We start from the raw sequence: 19,223 nt of genomic DNA on the forward strand, positions 1-19,223 counted from the left end.
CATGCCAAATATAATGATGCCCAATGAAACCATCTCCTTCTTGAAACTATAGTGATTTGGTACATAAAGAGTGCATTCCATTAATAATTACTATATTCACAGAAGGCAGCTTGCCTGTAGTAAGGAAAAATATTCATCCTGTAAATGCATCACTTGCTCACTTTCTAAGCAGCCAAGTGGTATTGCTCATTTGTATCTTGAGAACGGGCAAGAGTATTCATATCGGTACCATTTCAGATTTCTAGTCATGTTAGTCATCTGGTTTTAATTGCACTGAAAAATAATTAACAGGAGGAAAAGAAAATAGCAGTTCCCAAATGTCATTTTATGGTTATATAAGCCCCCCAAAGCCCTTAAACAACAGAAGTGTCTCTTTTCTAAAAGTACTTTGGGACATCAAATTTTCAGAAAAACTAATTTGAAAGATAAATGACAGCCAAGTCATTTAGAATTATTTAATCAGGAACTGTGGTTCTAGTTAAATCATAGAGGAGATATATTTAAAAAAAAAAGTATTTGCTTCCTTTTCTTGGACAAACTTCCATCTTAAGTAAAAAATATAAAACATTTGTAGAATAGCTACAGTTCATTGTGTGTTTGTTTTCTTGTTCCCTTTCAGAATTGCTCCAGTTCAGTGTCTAAGACAGGAAGTCCCAGACTGATTAGCAACAGGTGAAAAAGATATTTTGGGATCCCCAAGTGTACCTTTGAGGAACAGTGCTTTATACCAACAGTGGCTATTTTATCCCTTCAATCCTTAAAATCCCTTGTCATCAATTTCTACACTTGTAGGATTAAAATATTACATATTAACAGATGACTTAAGTTTAAAAACAGAATTTTGAGAGGATCACCTGAATGTGCTTCACTGTTAAAGATTTGTTATACCCTAGGTTATAGTTTAAAGCAGATTCAGGAAAATTACAAAGTATAGTAATACAGAGCAGTTATCATGCAAAGAAAAACAAAGAAAAGGGAAGGGCATAATCTTGGAAATCAGGGTAAGCCAAATCCTTAAAAATACAAATTTTGGGTACACAAGAAATATAACTCACTTTGAAGGTGTAGAAGGGCTGGTGATGCAGGAATTCACCATTTGAGAAGCTTTCAATGGTCTAGAACTATCAGAAAATTAGAAAATATATAATGTATATAATTACATTATTAAAAATATATATTTAACTATAAAATGAATTATTCCCTACTATAGTTCCTTATATATCCTTTTGAAAAGCAAATAAGTATAATACTAATACTAGCAGTAGAGGCCAAAAGAGAAAACAAAATACCATCTGTAGGCTTTTCCTGATCCAATGATCTAAATAAACAGCATTGGAAATGAAGTCAAAGGTAATGCATATGAAAAGAACAACTTGGGAAAAATGATCTCATCTCGGTGCTTTACTTTTAAACAATAGAGTAATAATAGCTCTCATTTATTGAGGACTTACTAGCTATCCGACACTAGAGTAAGAGCTCATGTGTATTACCTCATTTAATGTTCACACCATCCTATTATTTCCCCTACAGACAGGTCAAAGAACTTCTCCAAAGTCTTCAAGCCATTCCAATGTGGAGTCATATAGCCTGGTCTCAGGCCTGTGATCATGAATCGCCTACACTGATGGTCACAAAGAATAACAGTTCCACCAGCAGAGGGCAGTTTGCATTAAGCAAATCATCTATTCTGAAGAAAGGCCTTGAGAGAAAACCCAGAAACACTAAGACTCTGGGGAAAATGTCTTTATTAATAAGCAGACCCACCAATGCCTTTAGTGCAAACTTATATAACGTAGTATTTATTTCATTAGTCCAAGGGAAATACATTTTATAAAACTGCACCAATTTGTGTTAGCAAATGTTCATTCACTTTCTGAAAGGTCTATGATTCTACTTTAGCCAAGAGACCAGGCTCTTTCAGTTACTAACTGCACGACCTTAAGAAAAATCACTTAATCTTGGATCTTCTCTCTAAAACTAAAAATTTAGGCAAAATCTCTAAGATCCTTTCCACTTCTAAAGTTGGAGAACTTTATGGTTTTACCAAATTAGAGTTCAAGTAAAAAACTGTAATCCATGGCTTCAAAATAATGCAACAAGAATAATGCAAGAAAGAGCAACATTCAGAGAAGTCCTAAGGTTTTCCCAGCATACATGATGAAGCAAAATCAAATGTAAAGATTACTTCTTTTCTCACAGAAAAATTTCTTGGAGCCTTAGAAGTTCTTCATTCATATTACTGATAATACATTTAGGAAGAGACAAGCAATTTTGGGGGCACTAGATAAAATTTAGTAAACTGTTTCTCAAATTTGTATAACCCAAAGAGTTAGCAAAGGTATTTTAAAAAATGCTTATTCTTAAGCCCTATCTCATATCTACTGAAACAGAACTGCTAGGGAAACAACACAGGAATTGGTATTTTTTTAGTGTTCAGGTGATTCTTATGAATATCCAAATCAGATTTATAGTCCCAAAATGTATAAAGTTGTCTTCTAGTTATCTATAAGACTAAGAGCACTGTCTAAAAAGGTAGCTTATTATGAAAAGCAATTAATGTACAATGGAAAAATTTTGTTTTAAGTATTTTATTTAATTATTTCCATCAGGCAGTAATTTGGCACAAAATCCCAAAATAAATCAAAATAAAATCTTCTGCTTGGGCTGATTTTTTTACCTGAGAGTCATATTATCTAGTTCAATTATCGTTTCAAACAGGTACTAAAGCCTTTCTACTTCAAAAGGGAAGGTAAAGAAATTCTCTCTCAAGGACTTACATTGCCATATGTGCACTCCAACCAAGGGTGAAGGGTGGTTTTGTATTTTCAGTGCAATGAGAGGATAGGGTCAGATATCTTGGAATGATGACCTGCTGCCCAATCTTGTTGTTAAGTGAGAGAGTGACATTGAAGCTATACCGTTTCAAATGAAGAATGAGTATCCTGAAAAACAGGAGATGACATTACTAGTTCATACATAACAGAGCTAGCTCTCTTACAGATGAAAAGAGATCACTGTAACTAACCATGTTAGATAGCTTTTGACTTAAAGAATACATTCGGCTAAACGAAAGATCCTTCAAGAACAGTTATTGAATATTTGCCATGTGCTAGGTACTAAGAATATAAATAAAAATAAAACATGGGCATTAGGTGGATATTGGGTAAAATATTTATAATGTTACCAGAAAAAACATACAAACAACAAAATACCAAATACAACACATTTTCTTTTAAAATGTTGGTCCTGGGGGGCACCTGGGTAATACAGTCCGTTGACTGTCTGACTCTTGGTTTTGGCTCACGTCATAATCTCTGGGTCATGAGACTGAGCCCTGCATTGGACTCTGTACTCAGCACAGAGTCTGCTTAGTTTTTCTCTCCCTATCCCTCTGTGCTCCCCTTTGTCATTCTCTCTCTAAAATAAATAAATAAACAAATCTTTATTTAAAAAATCTAAAAAAATAAAATGTTGGTATTGGGTTAAATCATTTAATTATTTATTTCAATGTTATATAATTTACCAAAAAATAGGTATTATGTAACCATTAGTGGTAATTTAATTAAAATATTAAATAGTCCTTATGTTTGATGGTGAACATTAATTTTTTCAAGATGATTTTTAACAAGTTTTTTTTTTTTTTTTTTTTTTTAGTAGGCTCTATGCCCAGCATGGAGCCCAACCTGGGGGGCTTGAACTCATTATCCTGTAATCAAGACCTGAGCTGAGATCAAGAGTCAGACACTTAACTGACTGAACCACCCAGGCATCCCTGACAAGACCTCCTATTTCAATGTGTAGCACTTTCTCTGGAGAAAGCTAAGAAAGAAATAGAAAAGTTTTCTCCGCTTATAAAAAGTTCTATAAAATTTATATGGCAAATAGGGCTTGTGGGTCTGAAAAGGCTTTTAGCTCCATAGAAACACTTCTTTTTAGTTACTATTGTGCCAACCTTTTCACCTCTGATACAGACCATAATCTCTGCTTGATGGACTAAATATATTTCATAGCCCACAAGACCATTTTAAAATTTGAATTTCAGAACTCTTATGGGAGTAAATCTCAATTCTAGGCAAAATAATGTCGTTTTATGGAAAACTATTTCCTTTCTTACCGTACGTATATTTATCACAGAAGCCACAAACTATTAAAAACTGTAAATTAAAGTTACTATTTTTTCTTTAAAAAGTATGCTAGAACTCATAATCTTCAAATTTACAACCTGAAAGAACACAAGGATCCAAATGGTATGAAGAGATTAAAACTAATGGCAAATATTTTGACTAAATTTTCAAATAATCCTACCAAAATAAACAGTAATATGAAACAGAGAGATGACAATCAAAATCACTTATCTACAAAGATGAAGTAAACTAAAATTGAACATATTTGATAAAGATACCAGGCCCTTCAAGGATAAAGGTAAACTGGCTTTAACACTGAAATGATACAAAGGCTTCTAAAGTTTGGAATAAATAAATATATAACAAAAGTGATCTTCCAGAAAAAAAGGAAAACCAAGGAAAAAAATTCCCCTATTTTTTTTTTTTTTCTACTAAAAGAACAAATAACTAGACACTGGAAAAAGGAATAGACATTCAGCTTGCCAGGTCAAACAAGTATTTCAAATTGTACACTGCTTTCCTTAGTTAATGATAGCTGGTCACAATCAATCCTTTGCCTTAAGGTTTGTCTCCCGCATCTCCTGCCTCAAAACAGAAATAGGAAAGAATGTTTCTTGAGTAAAAAAATGGTCAACATAGTAATACTGCTATGATTTAGAAAGTCATTTTTTTTTTTAAAAGAAATTCATTTTCTAGAAAGGAGATTATGGAATGTAAAAAAAACTAGTCTCTAGGGGCTAGGTTCCAGAAACTCTACTTACAGAAAAGTGAAGCTAATAAAAGAAAGTAAAGCACTCTGCAGGCAAAGTGCCACATAAATACTTAATAATAACAACCTTGTTTGTGGTTGAGATCTATTCTTGGAAAGAACTAAAAGCTGCACTATAATCACATCATACTTTGTCTCATTAGTTTAATGTATGTTTACACAGAACTAATATAAGTAAATTTCAGTCCTAATTCAGAATTGTTTTGATTACAAGAAACTCACTAACTTACAGGATCCTTTGAATAAAGGAATGCAAAACAACAAAAAAACCTGCAGAAAATTACTCTTCTTGTTTTTTTTTTTCATGCACACACATATATGTGTTTGTGGCAGATTTTTACTGAAGGTTTGGGATAAGAGGAGACTAGCACATAACCAAATTGCAAATTATAAGTGAATGTCATAATCGCCAAATTAAAAATCTACTACCTAGTCCCTACCATTGTTCCAAAATCTCACCAGCTGCATCCTCTTCTTGCCATCTTCCAAGGAGGCTCAAGTGACTACTCTTCTCCAGCATTCCAAGTCTTCTCCCTTTCTTATACAAGAAGAGCATCCTAACCTAACCCCCTCATATCTCAGCTTTGCTTTAACAATCCATTCTAATGAGCCTCACTTACTCAGTAATATGTCAGTACTTTAAAGAAGAAAAACTGAAGAGCAATTAATTTTACCTAGGTAGCCTGTTAAATTTGTGCCTGACAAGAGCACACTTCCCACCGCACTTCTCACAGGAATACTCAAGTTCTTCTGCCTGTAAAAAGACAAGAAGGAAAAATAAAGAAGCATGAAGTTGAATCAGCATTACCCATTAAATACTAAATACTCTTTTCTAGTCACACTAGTTCAGTACAATGACAACTTCAATCGGTTTAAATTTTGTGTCTAGAGCCACAAGCCTTACTAAATTGAGACCTAATCCTCAAAACAGTTACCTTATAATATCACGCCCTATTTCAGACTTCTTAACTTCTTTTTTTACCATGGAAACATCTCAATTTATGACAGCAACTAGACTCTGCAGTAGCAGATTCTCAACCTTTTCCCCATGGATGCACAAGAACCACTGCCAAGAGTATATCCAGATTTTAACATTTGGCCATAGCAGAGATAAGATCACCTTCAGGTTAGGCGGAGTTCCTGGTCTGTTAGGTGTAACTCTACCCCTTTCTTATAATGGAACTCAATCTTCTGGTGACAGCCCACTAAGAACAACTGCTCTAAAAGGACCAAAGTTTGGGGTGGATATCATTACCTAGAGAAAACTGAAACAAGAAATCCTTAAAAAAGGGGAGTAAAGATACACAGGAAAAGCTTCAAATTCTATAATAACAGGAATAGTAAGGAATGATAAAATAAAACAAAACCAAAAAGCAGAGTATTTATCTTTGGGTGGAGCTGGATGTTCATCATTTAAAGAACAGATTTTTTTTTTTTAACCTTAGGAAGACAACCCTACCCATTTGCTACAATAAAACAAGAACCACTATTAAAGAGACAAAGGGTGATCCTGGCAAATTTCCATCAGTTGTAAGGACTGCTACATAATAGGTCCAATTATGCAATTATGTATGTAACCTGTTAGAAACAAAAGGGAAGAGTCACGTGTACCCAAAGCTGTAGATAAATGTTTCTGTGATATAATGTTGCAAATATCCACCAAGTTTTGGGGGCATAATTGGATAGAATCTCCAATTTTTACCAACACCACCAAATTTCAGCACAGGCTTCAAGTTAGTATTTGTTTACAAATAACTGCTCCTAAGGTTGTCTAAAATACCTGCTATTACGTTTAATGTATCATCTACTTAAGCAATTAATAATCTTTTTCAATGAGTTAGCAGTTCCATTTATTAAGCTTTTAAAATTAAATGTTATTTATAAATATTTCTCATTTATTTTCCCATCAAGCAATTTTGTTGACACTCTGCCTTAAGGAAACCAATTTCAAATACAATTATCTATGATATATGGAATTTAGGTTTTCAAAATACCAAAAAATCTTACTTACTCTAAAGAAAAGATCAAGAGAATCTTGAATTGAACGAGGAGGGAGTGGTTTTTTCCTTCGAGGAAGGTCAATCGAGAGGTCATTAAACTGTTCTCTTTTGGGAATAATCTCTCCACATCTGTAAGAATAAAAGAAGACAAATGGAAGGATTTTGAAGTTTAACTGTGCAATACAAGATAAAATACAAATATACTTCAGAAACACTGTTCTCGCACAGAACTTAGCAGGTACTGACAGACTAAGACCAGGCATAAGCAATATACAGCTTTTAAGACTTTTCTCATGCTTATTTATTTTTTTAAAAAAGATTTTATTTATTTATTCATGAGACAGAGAGAAAGAGAGAGAGAGAGAGAGAGAGAGAGAGAGAGAGAGAGAGAGAGAGAGAGAGGCAGAGACACAGGCAGAGACACAGGCAGAGGGAGAAGCAGGTTCCATGCAGGGAGCCTGACGTGGGACTCAATCCCGGGACTCCAGGATCACACCCTGGGCCAAAGGCAGATGCTCAACCACTGAGCCACCCAGGCGCCTGTAACTGTGTTTTAATAACGAAAACACCTTTTTGTATTGAAAATAAGAATTTTTAAAATCCTATGTGTTCTTGGGGCACCTGGGTGTCTCAGTTGGTTAATCATCCAACTCTTAGTTTCAGCTCAGGTCACGATCTCAGGATCGTGAGATCAAGCCCCACATCAAGAGATGAGAGAGTCTCTCCCTATTCCTCTCCTTCTACCCCTCCCCACATGTGCATTCTCTTTCTAAAATAATCTTTAAAAAAATTCTAGGTGTTTTGGTGAAATTAGCAGAGGTGTTTGATCACTGGATATATATTTTTTAATTTTTTAAAAATTTTATTTATGATAGTCACACACAGACACAGAGAGAGAGAGAGGGGCAGAGACATAGGCAGAGGGAGAAGCAGGCTCCATGCACCAGGAGCCCGACGTGGGATTCGATTGCCGGGTCTCCAGGATCACGCCCTGGGCCAAAGGCAGGCGCTAAACCGCTGCGCCACCCAGGGATCCCACTGGATATATTTCTATAGAATTTTAAAAAATGGGCTCAGAGATCGAAACACCGTATTTATCTGGAAGCAAATTCATTTCTTTTAATTTTAAATAGCTTTAGTTGACGTTCTTCCTTCTGTCTGCGTATCAGCATTTATAGTAATATTCAATCTCTTGCCCCAGTTCTCTACTGCCATAGTTGAAGACAGGGGACCATAAAAGTATATTCTTTATTCAACAAATATTTGAGTGTCTCTATCTAATAGGCAGAATTCTAAGATGACCCTTGCCCTTTGTATAATTCCATCCCCTTTAAGAGAACTTGTAACCAAAATGAGCTTTCACTCTCATGATGTTACTTTACATGACAAAGATTTTGCAGATATGATTAATGTTACTAATCTTAATGCTGAGTTGATTAAAAAAAAAGATTATCTGAGTGGGTCAGACTTAATCACTTGAGCTTTTTAAATCTGGGTCCAGAGGAGGAAATCAAGGATTCAAAGTCACACATGTACTGCTGACCTGAAAGAAAGCAAAGAGCCCTGCTGTGAACTGCCTATGAAAGCCACATAGCATGAAACTACAGGCAGCCTTTAGGAAATGAGTAGTTGCAGCCAATAGCCTGCAAGAAAATGAGGACTTCAGTACTACAATCATAAGGAACTAAATTCTGCCCACAACCTTAATGAGCCAGATGAGAACAAGCAACACGTTGACTTCAGTCTTCTGATACCATGAGCAGAGAACTTGGCCACACCCTGCCTAGACTTCTGGCCCACGGAACTGTGAGTTAATAAATATTGTTTTAAGCTGATAAATTTGGGCAATTTCTTAGGCATCACTAAATACACCTCCCAAATGCCAGAAACTCTTCTAGTAGCACTGAGGTTACAGCAATGAACAAATCCAAAATAAAATACCTCCCTGCACAAAGCTATACTGGAGAAAAAGACAATAAAAAAGAAGTATGTATGGTGTGTCAAAGTGGTAAGCGAGAAACGGAAAAAAAAAAAAAAAGATCAGAGTAGATGGTTGGAATTTAAATAGGGAAAATGCCTAGAAAAGGCTTTTTACTGAGCAAGTGACTTTTACATAAAGATATAGAGCGGAATATGGGGAAAGAGAATTTGAGATAAAGGAAACACTAAGTGAAAAAAGCCCTTAGGTACCAGGATCTAGCATTTTTGAAAAAAAAATAAAAAATAAAGCAAGGAAGCTAATTTGGTAGGAACAGAATGAGAAAGAGGAAAGAGTGATAGCAGAAGTCAGAGTTAATTGGGGGAAGAGGGACTGCTGAAAAACAGATCAGAGGGGATTTTGCACATTACCGTAAGAATTTCAGCTTTTATTTTACAGGTTATGAAGAGAAAGCTAACCCAAACTACTTCCACTTCAAATGGATCACTCTGGCTAATGTGTTTTAAAAAGACTAGAGAGAGACAGTATAGAAACACAGAGACCAGTTTAGAAGGTATTCCAATGCTTCAGGCAAGAGATGATAGTGGATTTGATCAGAATAGTGGCAAGAGATCAGATTCTGGATGTACTCTGAAGGAAAAGTTGAAAGGATTTCCTGACATATAAGATGTAGGGATATGAGAGAAAAAGAATTAAGAAATATACCACATTTTGGGGCTGATAAATTCTAAGTATGAAAATGTTATTACTGAGATAGGAAAGACTACAGAAGGTTTTATGGAAAATATTAAGTACTTAATTTTAGATAATTTAAGTTTTTTAAAAAATTTAAGTTCTTTGAATGGAGAATTCCTCATATTCAATAATACATTATTATACTGAAACACCTTATAATTTAACTGAAAATAAGTCCATTTAAACTAGAACAGTTCAGGGCACCTGGGTGGCTCAGTAGGTTAACTGTCTGCCTTTGGCTCTGGTCATGATCCCAGGGTCCTGGGATTGAGCCCCACATCAGCCCCCTGCTCAGCAGGAGTCTGGTTCCCTCTCCCCCTGCTCTTGCGCTCTTGTACTCACTCTCTGTCTCCTCCTCTTAAATAAAATCTTTAAAAAAACCAACAACAACCCATAACAGTTTTAAAAAATAAGTACAGGGACACCTGGATGCTCAGCGGTTGAGTGTCTGCCTTTGGCTTAGGGCCTGATCCCTGTGTCCTGGGATTGAGTCAAACATCAGGCTCTTTGCATGAAGCCTCCTTCCCCTCCCTCTGCCTGTGCGTCTCTGCCTCTCTTTCTGTGTCTCTCATGGATAAATAAATAAAATCTTTAAAAAAATAATAAAAATAAAAAATAAGTATATTTGGCAAACTGGCCAAACTAACCCTACAGTGAGATGGGACAGAGGCTAAACAATGAAAATTATAATTTGAGGCGTATGCAATCTTCCTTCAGTCAAAAACTATTTTGTGTTTAACAAAATGTCTTAAACTTGCTAATACAGCAACTAAAGCAAGGCCTTTAAGGAGGTAGTTGTACCACTGCTGCTGTGGCCTCATAGAACCTTGCTGCCTCCCATATTTGCCACTCTTGGGCCACTGCTCAGCCTGGCCACCTGGTGTGTGTACATTTCACGAGACTTGTTACTTCATGCATGGTGCATATACTCCTCAAATGTACACCCAACATCTGGGTGCCACACAAGTGGAGTGCCTGACTGATGCTGTTGAAACAGTACAGCAGCCACTACTTTGATGTTGCCTTCTGTCTTCTTGTGCTGCCTATAGCTATTCCTGTCAGAGGCCATTGAAATTTTCCTATCAAAAGAAATTTGGTTGGCACCCCCACAATTAAATGATACAATCACAATTAAATAACTTTGCTTCTCTAACTTGAACAAATTTGTTTGGAAAGTTCATTAGAAGAAAAGGAAAGATAATTGGCTACCATATTATTAACTACTGGTAGGCTTTTCTAGCTTTTACAAGGAGATGGACTATATTTATAAGACCCGGACTTTTGGGATCCCTGGGTGGCGCAGCGGTTTGGCACCTGCCTTTGGCCCAGGGCGCGATCCTGGAGACCCGGGATCGAGTCCCACATCGGGCTCCCGGTGCATGGAGCCTGCTTCTCCCTCTGCCTGTGTCTCTGCCCCCTCTCTCTCTCTCTGTGTGACTATCATAAATAAATAAAAATTAAAAAAAAAAAAAGACCCGGACTTTTTCTTGTAAAAATAATTTTAATAAAAAGACTGACGAAATTATGAAGACAAGAAATGTCACACACTAGTGATAAAAAAAAAAACTATTTTTATAGCATCCACGTGAATGTTCAAAATCCTAGTCACAATTATTAGAATGTTGTAACTGGAAGAGACCTCATGAACAGTCTAAGAAAAACAGAATATGGAAGACACAATGGAGAGCCAATATATGGGTTTTGAGTATTTCTAAATAAATTTCTCAAAAATAAATGAAAGAGAAGCAATATTCAGAGAATAGTTTTCTTGTGAAGAAAATCCCAAATTTTTCAGATGAGAAAGCTCCATCATGTTAAAGGCAAAATTAAACAAAATACTTTAAAATGTAAACTTGTGAAAATGTGAATTTCAAAAATAAAGAATACCACAGATTTTCAGGAAGAAAAAGATTACTCACAAAATCAGGTCTCCCAAATGTCACAAAGTAATATAGCACATGATGAGACAGTGTATGTAAGATATTAAGGGGGAAAGGCTATATGCGATTCAATAATTCTGTATTAACTCATGTGAAAGCCACAAAAATAATTCTTATTTAAACAGAAGAATTCCATTCTAAGAAAAACATTTTTAGATATGTAGTACAATAACTGAAAAATTAATCAAAACAGATCCTTTTGATGTGAAATGCACGGTTTAGGGATGCCCGGGTAGCTGAGCGGTTGAGCATCTATGCCTTTGGCTCAGGGTGTGATCCTGGTCCTGGGATCGGGTCCCATATCAGGTTCCCCGCAGGGAGCCTGCTTCTCTCTCTGCCTATGTCTCTGCCTCTGTGTCTCTCATGAATAAATAAAAAAAATCTTTAAAAAAAAAAAAGAAGAAATGCATGGTATAAAAGTCTTGGTAATGAGCATGGAAATTAACTAAATATAGAAAGTCCGAATAATCAATATAAACATTAATAAATTAAAAAGGATTGCAAAAGTTAAAAACAAATTTTGATCTTGTAAAAAAAAAACCCATTTTTTAATAAAAACAATTTGATTTAATAAAATAAGCAATAGGAGCAGAGTCTTTTCAGGGAAAAAGTATTTCCAAAGTACTCATTATTCCACACAGAGATTAAAAGAAAAAAAAAAACCCATAAGAACAAACTTGTAGATCAAAATTTAGTGTTTAGTCAGCACTAAAGTACATGAGAAAACAGTCAAGTTTTCCTTAGTTCTCACCCTATAAAACATTTTTATAGAAGATGAAGACACTGAAAGGAGACATTTGGTAGAACCTACGCATTTATTGTGTCTTTACAACACAAAAAGGAAGAACTAAAACCTTCTAGAAAAATTTTAATCACATACTATAAAGAATTAAAAGGGCAAAGAGCTCTCTTAGAGTCTACTTACGCTTTACAGATGATGGAGTGCTGAACTTCAAACTCCAAGTTAGTAATAACAGGGCAAGTGTACACCCTGGTGGCTGAAATATCTGGTGAATTTTCTTCTCCAGGAACAGGTTCAGTCTTCCAAGTTTTATTTAACTTCTCCATGTCCTCTTTCAGCTGGTCTAAGCACTGACTTAAAAATTCATGAGCATCCTAAGAAGGCACAATATCTTTAATCATAAGATCAAAATCCTTCTGTCACAAGAATAGCTTCCAAACACTGTGATTTATACAACTATAGCACTTGGAGGTCAGCACCATATGTGGAAAAAGGTCAGATTTACTCTAGCCATTTGGGGGAACATATTTGTGAATAAGAACAAATGACACTGCAACTGATGAATTACTAAATTCTACCTCTGAAGCTAATATACACTATATTATTGTACAGTGTTGTATGTTGTATTACACATGTAACATATAGTGTTATTAATACATACAACACTATAAGTTAACTAAATTGAATTTAAATAAAAATTTAAAAAAAAAAACAATGACGGATTTTTATATTTTTAACTACCAGTTGGATTGGCATGAATGCATAAATCAATCAGTCCTTTAAGATAAAGTATTTTTTCTAAAATAGCCTTTGTAAAAGCTAAAATAGCCCAAGTTCCTATAATGGCAAACGGTATCTATATTATTAAAATATGATAAAACACACAGAAGAGTCATATTAAATCTTACTATATAATTCCTTAGGTTTTTCAACTTGTGATGAACATATGTACATAAATCTCATTTTAAAGTAGAAATTAGATAATACATTAAAATCATTTCAATTTCCCTTATCTCTAGTGTTTAAAAACAATTAGTACTCACATTCTGCATATAACCAGAGAATCTTTCTGCTGTAGCTGAAATGGCATTTTTAACCTTCTTGAGTAAATCTTTTTTGGTCTCTGAATTACAAATATCTTTCTTAACAAGCAAGTGTGCAAAGCGTCTGTTAAAACAAGAAAGTTTAGTGATGTTTTTTTTTTGTTTTTTTTTTTTTGTTTAGTGATGTTTTACATAAGTTTGGTTAGCATGATATTTTAAAGACTGTTAACAATAGCACACAAGGTAAAAGGTTTCTTAGCAAGAATTTAACAATTACCTGATAAGAGCATTGAGGGGAATTTTCTTCCATGGGATACCTTGCTTAAGCAAGTCATTTGCAAATGATTGGAGTGAAAACAGAGATTGTAAAATAGCATTCATATAGCAGGTATTTCCCAAATTGGAGAAGCTGAAAATGAAAAAAAATAGTACTTTTGAAGACTGAAGTTCCTGACATATGTTCATTAAAGTAGGGAATCACCAGTATAACACACATCAGAATCACATGGAGGACTTATTAAAATATGTATTGCTGGGTCCCTGGGCCCCAACTACAGTTCCTGACTTAGAAACCGTAGGTCTAGAAAGAGAGGGTGCAAAACTGCATTTCTAACACGATTTCAGCTGATGTTGATTCTGTTGGTCTGGGGACTATACTTTGAAAACCACTGCATTATAACAAGGAAAATTATACATTTTCAAAGGAATGCTAAAAAGAACTGGGGACTTATCCAAAGAGCTATTTGTTCTTATTTATAATCTTAATTTTTCCATTGAGACATACCTTACTTATTTCTGTTTAGTGTATGCCCAGAGTGGAACTGCTGGGTCATAGGATATATGTGTTTAGACTTAATGGGTATTGCCAAACACTTTCCTAAAGCACATATTTAAAAAAAAAATTTTTATTAGAAACATTCCCAAACTCTCAAGAATCACATAACTCTCAATTAACACCAATTGTTAATCTTTTGTACTATATGCTTTACCATTTGGTGCATCTCTGTATTTCTCCTGAACCATGCGAGAGTAAGTTGTATAAATAACCCTTTAGCCCTATACTTCAGTATGTATTTCACAAGAACAAGAAGATTCTCTTATATAATCAGTTACCAGCATTATAAAATTTAATGCTGACATCCTCTTTATCTAACATACTTTAACCCAATTTTGTCAATTGACTCAATAATGTTCTTCATAGCATACACACTCATGCTTAAGCACAAGATTCAGTCCAGAATAGCATAATGCATTTAGTTGTTTTTGTGTTTTTTTTTTTAAATCTGGAATACTTCTTCAGCTTTCTCTTTTGTGACACTGCCATTTCTGAAGAATACAACCTCCCTTACCCCCACAACTATTTTTTAATGGACTGTTCCTCATGTTGGGTTTGCTATTTCTTCATGATGAAATTCAGTCCAGGCTGGAAAAGCAGAGTGACACCTAGTGATACTGTGTCCTTCCAAGGGTATCACATTCAGAGGTACATGATATTCTTGTGCTAATCACTGGTGATGTCAATTCAAAACCTTGGAGAGTCTCCAAGTCTCCAATACCTTGGAGAACTTACACATCAGACTATGAGAAAATCAGGGTCTGGAGTTATCCTACTGCCACAAACAACGAAAAAATGGATAAAATATTGAATAGGCAGTGAGAATCTGTGATCCTTAAGAGAAGGGAAACAAACAGTGTGAGTCCTACCATTACAGAGGGTTTCTGGCTACAGGCAATTTGTAAACTGCAGTCCAGGGAGGGGTAGTCAAACAGAGCCCAGAAATCATGCTGAGTTGAAAGAAACTGGAGTTTGATAGACTGAGGTCGCTAAAATTTCTGGGACAGAGTACCTGAGAGGAGGGAGCTATGCAAAGGAAGAGCTCCAGAAATATGCAGTCTGTTGAGCATTTGGCTGAATATGAACCTGTGTAAGCTTAGGGTAAAACCCTGTGATACGAGGCAAGAACTTCAAGGAAAAGAATAACTATTGGGGAGCTACTAGCAGAATAATTCCCGGAGCTTATGTAGAACCCAAAACTGTTTGAGTTCCCACCAGAGTGGAGAGATCTAGGTGAACTCAGAGGACATTATTAGAAATCCCAGAGGAGCCATGCTTTAGGAAAGGCATTAAATTAGTCTTAGAATAGATCTGACACCAAAGAGCTTAAACACAAGTCTCAGAATAATCAAACCCAATTACAGATTTAAAACAGCTATTACAGGGATGCCTGGGTAGCTCAGTGCCATGATCCTGGGGTCCTGGGATCAAGTTCCACATCAGGCTCCCAATGGGGAGCCTGCTTCTCCCTCTACATCTCTGCCTGTGTGATAAATGATAAATAAATCTTAAAAAAAAATCAGCTAACATGCTTCATATGATCACAGGTACAAAGAAAAACATAGACCTAAGATGAAAGAAACAAGATATAAAAGAACTCTAGATTAATTTTAGAGATGGAAAACACAACAGGTGAAAATATCATTGAATGAGATTACTAGGGACACCTGGGTGGCTCAGCGCTTGAGTGTCTGCCTTTGGCTCAGCATGATCCCAGAGTCCCGGGATTGAGTCCCAAATCGGGCTTCCTGCATGCAGCCTGCTTCTCCCTCTGCCTATGTCTCTGCCTCTCTCTGTGTCTTTCATGAATAAATAAATAAAATTAAAAAAAAAAAATGAATGAGTAATCTTATTCTAATCTAATCTAGCAGATTAGATACTGAAGGAAATACTAGTGAACTTGAAGACACAGAAACTTAAAATATAAGAAGTATTTATATATGTAATACATAAAATTTATATTCAAATACTGTGTATTATACTCTAATTTAAATAAAAATATTAAATATAGTATATTTTATACATTTTAAATATTTTATGTATACATATAAGCAAATGTGCATTTTCTTATTTCTTCTTTTTTCATAAAAAACAAAATACAGAATGTATAGTGTATACTTTGGAGTGACTTTTTTTTTTTTTTTGGAGTGACTTTTTAAAAACCTAAACACATACTTTGTTATTCTCAGGTTTCTTTTTTAAAATTATAGCCACCTTAGTGGGTGTAAAATGATATCTCATTTTGGCTTTGAGTTCACATACCTTCAACTTTTTCCACTTTCTTTTTCAGAGCTTCACAATTCTCCCTTATTTCTAGAAATCTGCCCATTTCATCTAGTTATCTAATTTGATGGTAAAATCATAGTATTGTCTTAAAATCCTTTTTATTTTGATAAGGTTGGTAATAGTAATATACTCACTTGCGTTTCTGATTTTAGTTATGTTAGTCTTCTCTTTTTGTCAGATAAAGGTTTGTTGATTTTTCAAAGAATTGACTTTAGGTTTTATTAATTTTCTCTTGTTGTTCTAGTCTCTATTTTATCTCTTCTCTCATCTTTATTGTTCCCTTCCTTCTGCTACCTTTGGGTTTAGTTTGCTCTTCTTATTCTAGTTCCTTAAGGTGTAAAGTTAGATTTTTCACTTGAGGTCATTTTTTACAAAATCATGATAAAATACACATAAAACTTACCATTTAACCATTTAAAAAAATTATTTATTCATGAGAGACACAGAGAGAGGTGCAGAGATATAGGCAGAGGGAGAAGCAGGTTCCCTATAGAGAGCCTGATGTGGCACTCAATCCCATCACCAAAGTACAAAGGTTCTAACTTCTTCACAACCTCACTTATTTACTAATGTAGGTTTTACCTGCTATAAATTTCCCTCTGTTGCTGTAACCCATCAATTCTGGTATCCTGCTAGAGCATTAATTCATCTATAAGTATTTTTAAATTTCCCTTGTGATTTCTTCTTTGACTTCATTGGTTAAGAGTGTGTTTACTTAATTTCTACATATTTCCAGTTTTCCATTTATAACTGATTTCCAGCTTCATTCTACTGTGGTTCAAGAAGATCCTTTAGATGGTTTCAAACCTTTAAAACAGAGACTTATTTTGTAGCCTAGCATATGATCTCTCCTAGAGAATGTTTCATGTGCATTTGAGAAGAATGTGTTATGCTGTTGTTGGGTGGAGTGTTCTATCTACGTCCATAAGAGCTAGGCAGTTTATAGTATTGGTCAAGTCCTATGTTTCCTTATTGATTTTTCTGTCCATACATTCTATCCATTATTGAAAGTGAAATATTAATGATCTTCAGCTATTATTTTACAAGTGTTTTTCTACTTGCAGTTTCTTTAAATATTCTGTCTATAGGAGCACCCGTGTGGCTCAGTTAAGGGTCTGACTCCTGATTTCTGCTCAGGTCATGAACTCAGGGTCATGAGATAAAGCCTTGCATCAGGCTTCATGCTGGGTGTGGAGCCTGCTTAAGATTCTCTCATAACCTCTCCTCTCTGCTTGCACATGCATACACTCACTCTCTCTAAAAAAATAAAAAGTAACTAAATTTGTCTATTGAGTCTAATGTCTATACTTCCTTAGGAAGAGTTTAATATCTCCTACCAATGGGCTATATTTTGTTTCTCTGCGTGTTTTTAAGTTTTATACTGAAAGCTGAATACTTTGAATATAATATGGTAACTACGGAAAACAGATTCTTCTCTCTCCCCAGAATTTTTTGTTGTCTGCCGTAGCTATGAGTTTAGTGAGTTTTCGGAACTCATTTTGTAGTCTGTTGTTATTTGTCGTGTGTGGTCTCCGAAGTCTCTGTTCCTTTGACTTGTATTTAGCTAATGTTTTGACAGATTTCTTTGAACACCAGGAGGAGAGAGAGAGAGAACGGGAGGGGGAAAAAAAAAAGGAGAAGGAAGAGGAAGGAAAAAAGTAACAGAAAAACAACAAAAAGAAAAAACTTCTCCCAGACTTTGAAGACTGGCATTGTGCTGGAGCACTCACTCCTTGGGTGCTTATTTACATCAAGTATAAACTGCCTTAGCCTTCAAGTTCTGCTTGCACTGAGTCTACAGATTAGACAGAAGTGAAAGTTTCATGACTTCTAAGGTTTTACCTGAGCATGAATCCTAGGCATGTGCATGTTTTTCAAAATTTTCCACCATACACAAAGGTTTTAAAATGTCCCAATTTCCTATTACTTCAAAATTGCCTTTTTCTTGACTTAGTATTTGCTTGGTTGTTGTGAACCTGTTTTCCAGAGTTCTGACAAAGTTGATTCTGATAGTTTGCTTGAGTTGTCAATATTTCTGTGAATAGATGACAGAGCTCTACCACTTGGAGCTCTACCACTTTACCGGATATCTTCTTCCTCTGTCAATTTTTAAACTTCTTTGTATTTTAGAGAAATCAGCACTATATTTATGATACATGCTACAAAGATTTGCTCCCAAATTTTCTTAGTTTATGTTTTTGGTCATTAAAAACATAATTTTTATGTACACAAATTTATCAATCTTTTATTGAATCCTGATTTTGAGTCATAGTTACAAAGCATTTCCCTATACCAGGATTATAGAGAAATTTACTCCAAGGTTCTAGTATTTAAAGTTCCATTTTTAAAATTTAGGACCCTGGGCAGCCCCGGTGGCTTAGCGGTTTATTTTATCTTATTTTATTTTTTTTAAATTTTTTATTTTTTATTTATGAGAGTCACACAGACTGTGAGAGAGAGAGAGAGAGAGGCAGAGACATAGGCAGAGGGAGAAGCAGGCTCCATGCACTGGGAGCCCAACGTGGGATTCGATCCCGGGTCTCCAGGATCGCGCCCTAGGCCAAAGGCAGGCGCTAAACCACTGCGCCACCCAGGGATCCCCGGCTTAGCGGTTTAGCACTGCTGTCAGCCCAGGGTGTGATCCTGGAGTCCCAGGATCGAGTCCCACGTGGGGCTCCCTGCATGGAGCCTGCTTCTCCCTCTGCCTGTGTCTCTGCCTCTCTCTGTGTGTCTCTCATGAATAAATAAATCTTAAAAAAAAATTTAGGGCCCTAATTAATTTGTAATTTATTTTTGTGTACAGTTGAGAG

At 35.4% G+C, this 19,223-nt stretch overlaps 1 protein-coding gene across 8 annotated transcripts in view; it reads right to left on the reverse strand.

The window, feature by feature from the left end:
• Positions 1-19,223, reverse strand: part of USP37 (ubiquitin specific peptidase 37) — a 94,766-nt gene that overhangs the window by 26,449 nt on the left and 49,094 nt on the right. For 7 of the 8 annotated variants that reach the window (XM_041737064.1, XM_041737057.1, XM_041737060.1 and 4 more), the window contains 7 exons: positions 13,570-13,701; positions 13,293-13,416; positions 12,433-12,623; positions 6,905-7,022; positions 5,568-5,647; positions 2,778-2,942; positions 1,056-1,121 (listed from right to left, as the gene is read on the reverse strand). In XM_041737064.1, coding sequence (XP_041592998.1) covers positions 1,056-1,121; positions 2,778-2,942; positions 5,568-5,647; positions 6,905-7,022; positions 12,433-12,623; positions 13,293-13,416; positions 13,570-13,701 — 876 coding nt within the window. The remainder of the gene's footprint in view (positions 1-1,055; positions 1,122-2,777; positions 2,943-5,567; positions 5,648-6,904; positions 7,023-12,432; positions 12,624-13,292; positions 13,417-13,569; positions 13,702-19,223) is intronic. The other variant, XM_041737063.1, reaches the window with a different exon arrangement.

Source organism: Vulpes lagopus, chromosome 22 (assembly GCF_018345385.1).
Source record: "Vulpes lagopus strain Blue_001 chromosome 22, ASM1834538v1, whole genome shotgun sequence".
NCBI lineage: Eukaryota > Metazoa > Chordata > Mammalia > Carnivora > Canidae > Vulpes > Vulpes lagopus.